Below are 8,932 nucleotides of genomic sequence, written 5' to 3' on the forward strand. Positions count from 1 at the left end.
TGTGGGCCTAAATGGGATGAGTTTTAGGGACACTCAGATATTGGATAGGTTGTAATGCAGAGTAGTGTGGCCATACAATTAGGATTTGGAGCACAGCATGTCTCTACTTTCAATATTTGTAATATACATTTTTTTTTCCCCCTTCGTGGTTTTATCACCATCCAAAATTACGACTTCCTTCAGTTCCCTAAACTACGCTTCTGTAACCTTAAATTTAAAGTGTTAAAATAGCTCTGAGTTATAACAGGGTGTCAGTTGATGTCTGTATCTTCCCATGCAGCGAAGGAGGGCTGAGAACACAAAAAATTATAATGGTGATAACACATGGCATGAGCACATCCTGCTCTTTTCTCGCACCTGTGAGCTGAGTATATCCATTTTGTATTGCTTCTAACTACTCAAGGAAATAGCTAGAAAGGCTCTGGAAATGCTTTTCAGTAACATTTCTAGGATATTATTTTTCAGGATTGATAAAACTCTTGGTCGTATTTTGAAATTTCTTGGTTCTAGTGTTTCATTAATTAAGAGTATGTGGGGTTTAGATACTTCTTAAAAGCTGTGTCTGAAAGGGGAGAGAAAACAGACTCCTGAAATGATTTAAGTCTTTACCCTTTTCAGTCTGGATTATCCAGAAACTGCTGCAAGGATGGGCACTCCAGACTTTAAAGGGTTCCTTCTTTTTTCTTTAAGGATTCTGCCTCAACTGATGATATGTGGTAAAACTGCTCATCTAGCTGTGGAGTTCACGTTTCATCCTGCAAATGAAAGTGCAGCCCAACCTCAGTGACCCTTCTTAACATCCATCCTCAACCTTAATTAAAGAAGGGAATATGATGTGTTGGTGAGAATGACTACAGCAGTACGACATCTAGCCCAGGAACTGATCTTTTTTGTAAAACAGACTTCTGTAAACGTGATTTCAAACCATAAATTCATGTTGTAAATCAGACTCCAGCAATTTATGTTGTATGATTTTGTTTTTGTAAAGTGCAATTGTCTTTGTACAAAATGCTCATATTTAATTATGAAACTGCTTTAAATCACTATAAAGGTTAGAAGAAATGTTTTGGCTTGTGTGATGCAACAATATATATCCCTTTTAAAATCATGTTGTGGTTTTGGATTGCAAGGAGCAGCAGCCTCGCCAGCTAGGTGCTCAAGAGGTGCACAAAACTGTTAAAGACAACTTTTTGGTTTATATGAAAGCTGAACTCGTGGGCAACCTACCAGAAATTACAGTGTGTGAATTTTGCTTGGCAATGGAAAAATAACTTAGGAGTAGTGCACATTCTTCAACAAACGTATGTCATTTTCTTGGATGCACTCCTACTCTCACATTGAGTTGAAGGGATTTGTGATTTTGAGTTCAGTGGGAGTTAAATCATGCCCTATTAATAGTATCCTGTTCATACATGTACCAATCTTGGGATTAGAATGCCTTGGTTCTTTGCACCTCTTTTTTCATTAACCCTTACCTGAAACTACTAATCACTGAGCACGAAGGCAACTTTCTACATAAAGTAGGAGTCTGCAGCATTTTTACAATCCTGATTGGCTGGGTCTGCTGCTGTTCCAAGAAAAATACTCTGAATTCCATTTTATCAATAAAGCTTGATTTAACAAACAAGACATTTACCCATACATGTGTAATTCCTTTTTTCCTGCCTTTTAAAATGTCAGTGCCATTGTAAATGATATTTTACTTGTGGAAGAATATTTTTATTAATTGGTAGCCCATTTTTAAAATGGGAAGGATTTTGATTATTGTCCAAGATATAGCCATATGCTAGAGGATGATGTGGGATTAATCCGTTACCCTATTTTTTACAAGTGTGGGTTTTTTCAGGCTTTTTGGTGTTGTTTGTTTTTTTTTTCCCTTCCCTACTGAAGATGTGCATTGGGTTTGAATTTGCCTACTGTTTGATAAAAATACATTTGTCAAAGCCTGACAATCTTTAACATTTTATGGTGTGTGTTTTTAATTGACCCACTTACTTAGAACGAGAGACTAGTGGTTAAACAGTACTTGTGATTTGAGGTATAGCATGTTGACAATATTTAACTGTTCGTTGTTTAAAATTCTAATTTAAAATTTTATAAGGTAATAAACTAATTTGATTTAAGCTTAGCTTTCTCCCATTGAGCATACGAAAATTAAGTTTTCAAGTCAGTCGTGTTTGCAAAACTGCTGTTTTGTGCACCTTGTATTGTCTTTTTGGTTGAGAATATTGTATTTAATATGTAGTTTACTCATTTAGTAGGCAGATTCCCCAAAAGGAAAATCAGTAAAACAAGTAGATTGTAACATTTACTGCAGTTAAACAGAATCAGAACTTGGTGTATAATTACTTTTTGATAGGAAAATGTAGTACAATGCATTTTGCTATATTTGTCTTTCCCTAACTTTGACATATACATATTTGTATATATAGCCTTAAAACTAATGCAGAGTTAGGGAACACTGAACAGTGAAAAAGTAACTTATAGTGTCTTGGAACTAAGTATAGTATATACCAGCAAACTTTTCTTTTATCCCTCTTGTCTATGTGGGGTGCTTAAACGTAACTTCATTGTATTCAGTTTGTAATCTGTTCAAGCATGAATGAAGAAAACATAAGCACTATTTGTATTTATAAATTTATAGCAATTTTTGCTTAAAGAACCAGTTCCTTACCTACCTATGAATAAATGCTTAAAATGTCTAATTTTGTTGTAGAGTGCAAAACTATAATGCTGTTAAGTTATAGCTTCACAGGCACCTAATTAACGAGCATATTTAATAATACATGGCATATTAGTGCGAAAAGCTAAATTTAATTTAGGACTAGGCAGATAAAGTTCTGTCCTTTTTTTCATAGATACTAAAGTTTAGTTTTGGAAACTGCAAAACTTTGAACTGGACTGTGGAACCTTTGAGTTTTAAACTTTAAAAATCGGAAGCAAAACTGTGGTGTGAAAAGCCATACTTCAAACCATAATCACTTAAACTGTCTCAGTGACAAAGGAGATTTTTGAAGCCTCTTCTGACGAGGTCTCCTGAAGGTTAGAAAGAAAATAATTCTGCTGTTGCTACAGGCGATGTGAGTAGGTTTGAGGGTAGTGGCAGAAAGCCCGTTTCAGGCCTTTCTCTCTCCCGCCTACGTTCAGCGTTTTGATGAGCTCAGAGCACTGAATTATGATGTATGCATAAACACTGCCATTTTAGATACAGATTTTGATTACAGAATAAATGAGTTAAGTATATAAAGCATCCTAGAAAAGAGGCAAGCTGTACTTTTTTCACTGCTCTGAAAAGAAAAAGGCACTTTTGCACCTTTGTGCATCTCCTTCTTGCACCAGAAACTTTTTTTTTTTAAATGCTAAAAACATTAGCACCTCAGGGGCAAGGCAGCAATTTTTATTTTGAAGTATTGTGTGCTATTTATTTCCCTCTTGGAAAAAGATTCCTGTGTGACAAAAATGAAAATTGTGTGATGTTAACAGATGTATTTTTAAATACATGTTCAAATAGGATGGTCCTGATTTGCTTGTTTTTAAAAGGAAATGACATTTGTAAAGCTACTTTGCTTTGTATGCCATGCAACTTTGTTTTCCTTCTACATTTAACAGCTTCACTGGCTACAGTTTCTGTGAGTTTTGTTATAGTCAGATTAAATGTTTCGCTGATCGTTCTGGGAGAATACCTGTAACTGCTTTATAGACAACTGTTCCAAATAATCCTCGCTAATTCAGCATTGAAATATGTTCAAGACAGAGGCTTCTAAAATGTGCTTTAAACCAGTGTTGGATGAACTCAATGCAGTGACATCAAGTAGGATCCTAGGTTTGCAAGGCTTCGTAAATCCATTGTATCTGTAGAGTCCCCGGTACTCGCGCTGGGGCAGAAACAGAGCCAGAGCCTTTCAGCTGGGCTTGCCCTCAGCTGGCCCAGGAGCAGCACTACCACAACGTTGAGGCACGGCCATCATTCAGTGAAACTTTGAGCTGGAGTCAGAATTGGAGAGAGGAATTTCATCTGCTTGTCATTAAACTGCTCTGAACTGCGACAGCCGTAGGTTGTGTCAGCAAGGTGCCTTGGTGAATACTGAGCAGCAGATGAGTCATGGTAGTGCTTACCTTGAGAGTTCCTGCAGGTGCCAAAGCTAATCTTTTCAACATTTACTTGTAACAAACTGACTTCAATGTCCATTACATTATTTATTGCAAAGCTGGTGCTGTCACTATGTAGGTTAATGTCTGAGCCATTTTGCTCAGTTCAAGAGTTGGAAGCTTAAGGTGATTTAACAAAATTAGGGATCAGTTTTCACTTCAGTTGGTTCCCTGGTAAGAATCCCACTTTAATTTTATACACTGGGATAGGATAGACTTCCTATTGCATTCCATTTTTAGTAGTTTATGAACAAAGTATATGGTTTCATGATCAACTTATGCCAAGACAAAACCATTGCTCCAAGTTTGCCCCTACTGCCTTTTTTTGTGTCACTGCTTGTCCTTATGTGAGTGTGCAGTTAGGAGAAAGAAAAAACCTGTCCTCTTCAACTGGGTAAATTGATAATCCAGCTGTGGGGTGCTGGTGCTAGGGAAAGATGGAGAGTGGGGAGACAGGACTGAGAGCAAAGGAATGGTTGCCCCACCCCTCCTGCTGCAGTTTGGGAAACCACACCCAGATAAATGATGGCCTGTGTAGGGAGCTTCGAAGCCTCTGCAGATCTTTCCCCACTCTGTACTTAAGACAAATATTTTGCTTTGATAAACATTCTTTTTCTTTAAACTGGAATCATCAAACTTTGGTCTCAATATCTTGTGTGTGAGTTCCATGCTGACAACCTTCCTCTGTGTTTGCATTCTCTAGAGGTTTGTAGCTCTGTCCTGTGGGAGAGGCAGCACAGCTGCCACAATTAGGTTAATGATACGGTTGTTACAGTTTACCTTAGTTCAATGTACATCAGGATTTCATCATGCCAAGATATTCACCTTCACCTCTACCTGCACCTTCTTGAACTGCTTTTGTGCACAAATGACTTGGTGTGTTTCAATTCCTTGATATTTAAACTTGGCTGTGTCTGAAAGGGGCTAACCTTTAGGAAAGCAGTGCTCTTTTCCTCATCCTTTGGCAAATACAGTGTTTGATACAAACCTGATGTACCTTGCACAGGTTCAGAAACAGGAAAACTAGAACTACACAGCTGTACCTGATGTTCTTGTGTAGAACATGAATTGTTACTTGGTGCCAGGCTTCACCAGATGTGAAAATAGTGTCTCCTAGGTAATGAGTGTGGCTCCTTGTTACTACCTGTGTCTGAGGTGATCATACCTGAGCCTTTAAAGACCAGTTCAGGGTGCAAACTGGAGAGGTTTTTTAACCCTTTAAGTGGTGAAAAGAGGCTTCAGATAAGAATTTCCAGCATGCTGTAGCACATAAAATGAATGTGATTCCTGCTATAAGCTGTAAAAAAGGAGCAGAATTTAGAAGTACCACTCTGTGACTAAATAATTTTGACTAACCTGTCTGAAATACTGATCAGAGAATCCAGTCTTCTGTGAGCTTTTTCTGTGGAGTGCTTGCACAGTCTGCAGTTCTCTGCAGACTCAGGTGTGCACATCTGAAGCACTCTGTGGCCTTATTTTGCCTAATAACATTGCTTTGTAAATGAGGTAGCAGCCACCTGGGCCGTGGCACATGTTCACAGGAGGTCAGGAAGCTGTAGGAAAACTTGAAGCTTCTCTTTAGTAGTATCATGGACCACTAAATGCATTCAAGTAGAAAAAAAATAGACATGTTGAAAGTTGAGTTTACATTGTCTCCCACTGACAATTTGTTTCCAGAAAAATGACAAGTATTTCTACCATTTACTTAATATGTGAAAATAATATCTGGAGCTTTAATCTCCTGATTGTGTCAGAGTTGCTGACCTGTAGTTACTTAGGCTTTGTGCATATTCCTCATTTTCTCTGTGTTTTTGTTTGATGTTCCTTTTGAGTAGCAGTAAAACAGATCCTTTTTTTGCCCATCTCTTGTACACATTCTTCTAAAGTCTTTGCTTCCAGGCTAAGGGAACAGGAATGATAACAATGTCTTAGGAAAGTGTTTTGGGAGAGGCTTGTTTTAAATGCAACGGCCACAAAACCCCCTAACTTTTGCTCCCCAAAAGTTGGGAAAGTGGGCTTAACTTTAAAAATGCCTTTTATAGAATTAAGAAAATCTTAAAGTGTCAAAGCTTGAGTAGAAGTGGGATGACAGGTCAGATTTCTAGAGTAGTTTATGCATAGACAGATTATTAAACATAACTTCAACTGATTCCTGCCCAGATGGTTTTTAAAATATCACTAGGCACCTGCCTTCTTCTTTTTTGTTTTTATTCCCAAAATGGGAAGAATAAAACCAATGGTCCTTACTACTGTGTTAGCAGCTGTTTATCTGAAGGGTGAGTGCTGTGTCAGGCAGTACCATTTTCTTTTAGGAGCACAACATCTGCACTGCTCAGCTTGCTCAATAACATTGAGGCAAAGCTGAAATTCCTTTTTGCTTCCTTGAAGTGTTGGCTCTGAAGAGCTTGGTGGGAGTTTGGGGTTTTTACAGGTGGACAGGACTCCCCATGTGTATTGTGAGGAGGCCTCTGGAGTTGAAGGAGCTGCCATTGTTATTTATTTTGAGAAATATCTTTAAGAAAAATGAGAAAACACACTGGCAGGTCCTAAAACATTCAATACTTTTATTCTACTGATGCCTGTAGACTAAGGTCCAGAGTTTCATTTCTGCTGTGTTACTGAATTCCAGCCAGTCTGAGCAGTGCCAATACTGGGTAGCCAATTATATTTTCACTGTTGGGATTTCAGGTTGGATCACAGTATTTTTGTTCACACTACAGGGGAAAATTAGAGTCAGATAGGCTTGAGAAAATCAGGCACAAACTTAACTTTACATCCTGCTGACAGTGATGGAGCTTTTGCTCACAACATACAAATTTTGCACGTTGCTGGAGCCTTAACTGTCCCACTTCTCTTGGAATGAAAAACAAATGTAATCTTTAGTCAGTTTAGGTTTTGAAAAAGCTTTTCAAAGCCAAAGGGAAGATGGTTGTAATGTTAAAGCAAAATGTTTGATTAATCTGAGATAATTTTTTAATTCTTAAAGTGTCTAAGAATTTTTTTGCTTTTAAAACCTCAGAAGAGCAGTTTAAGAGGTTTGATCTTTGATGCAGTGCTTTTAGCTGTAAATTACTTAAATCCAAGATGACATACTCAGGATGGAAAAACAATGAGACCCTGAAAATGTAGGAATAAATGTCCTGAATTTACACAGAATTATATCCATGTCCAGCAATGGACTCCTGAAAGGTTGGAACTGGGTGGTCTTAAAGGTTCTTCCAACCCAGATCATTCTATGGACCATCCTATGAAAGGATCTTTGACAGTATTTATAGGGGAACTTTTTATTCTTGCTGAGTGATGCCAGACTGAGAAGTCTGCTGCAATTTGGAAATCTGCCTCTTAAGTTGGAAACTGGGCATTGCACACCAGAGTCCCCAGTGCTGGGGTGCTGTTACCCCACATTCCACAGGTTAACACCCTGCAGCCCATGGGCATTGAGGTTGGGGTTTTCCCAGCCTGTTCTTGCTGATGACCTTGGGCACCGAGAGTTAAATTGTATTTATTAACGGGATCTAACTCTTTGGTGCCAGGAATCTAGTCTTTGGTGTAAGTGCTGAATTATGCAAATGTTCTTGGCAAATGGTGCTGGGTATTTCACTGCTTGGAAAACTCAATTACTCGTGACCAAGAGTTGATAGGAGACGAAAGCCGAGGTTCTCCCAGCCAGGGAATGCTGGATATCTGAAAAGTGGGAGGTTTGACTTCCAGGACTGGCTATTTTATAAATCTTTATAAGCAGAGATTTTGGGTTCTAGCATCTGTCTTGTTACTAAGACCACGTACAAACATGCTGAATTAGAGAGTTTACACCTGTCTTCTCACAGAATTGACTCCACACCGTACCATAAGAGTCTCGTTTGTAGTGACATGCTGTGCCTGTCTTTTTAGAAAATTCATGACCTCTTTATATCTATTTTGTGGAAAGTGTAACTTTTTTCATTGATGACCTGTATAAAATGTGTGTTACGAATGGAGAGATTTAAGCTTGAAAAGCATGTTTGCAGATTACACAGCTTCATTATGGAATTTATAAATTTAACAGAGTAATATACAAGAGCATAACTATTTTCCTTAAGTAGAATGTATAACAATATATAATAAATTATTCTCCACGTAGTTCACCCACTATTTACAGTTTTACACAATTCAAACTGTGTGTTTACAGAAAGTTCAATAAATGTATATTTTGTACTATGTACAGATTCCTGGTCCCAAAGAAAATGTGTGAAATTAACTTTCTAACTTAACTTTTGAGACTGTACTTTTTTTTTTCCTTTTTCTTTTTTTTTCTTCTTTTTTTTTTTTTTTTTTTGTTTGGAATCAGTTGAACAAACTGCGTTACGCCTGTCGATGGTGGAGGCTTGCATTGGAGTAAACGGGAATTGGAAATATTTCTAATCTACAAAAGTGATTCCACTAAATAAAACAGGCAATTACATCGTGTGTGTGTATTTGAGTGCGATTCTACACAAACCATCCTCACATCTCTTTTATTGTCCCTGATTTTACAAACTTTCCAGGCCCCCTTCCATTTTCTGGCTCAAAGGAGTTAGATTAAAATGAAATACTGATGGCTTATCGTGATTACTTTTAGTTACAATTATAAAACTCCCCCCTTTTTGCTGTTTTTCCCTTTCATGTTGAAATTCCAAGATAAAGCTGCATGTGCTTGGCTCCAGCCCCAGCATTCCCCAGAGGCTGCCTGGTCTGGGGCTTTCAAGAGAACTAGGGATGGATTAGGATGCCCAACTTCTGGAATACCACATCACACAGGAGCAAA

General features: G+C 38.0%; 1 protein-coding gene across 5 annotated transcripts in view; it reads left to right on the top strand.

The window, feature by feature from the left end:
* The window catches only part of PPM1A (protein phosphatase, Mg2+/Mn2+ dependent 1A), a 35,409-nt gene extending 26,814 nt beyond the window's left edge, over positions 1-8,595 (top strand). For 3 of the 5 annotated variants that reach the window (XM_032113323.1, XM_032113322.1, XM_032113321.1), the window contains one exon: positions 619-707. In XM_032113323.1, coding sequence (XP_031969214.1) covers positions 619-666 — 48 coding nt within the window. In that variant the 3' untranslated portion in view covers positions 667-707. Of the gene's footprint in view, positions 1-618 lie in introns of all 5 variants that reach the window. The other 2 variants (XM_032113324.1, XM_032113325.1) reach the window with 1 other exon arrangement.
* The last annotated feature ends 337 nt before the right edge of the window (positions 8,596-8,932 follow it).

Source organism: Corvus moneduloides, chromosome 6, assembly GCF_009650955.1.
Source record: "Corvus moneduloides isolate bCorMon1 chromosome 6, bCorMon1.pri, whole genome shotgun sequence".
Classification (NCBI taxonomy): domain Eukaryota; kingdom Metazoa; phylum Chordata; class Aves; order Passeriformes; family Corvidae; genus Corvus; species Corvus moneduloides.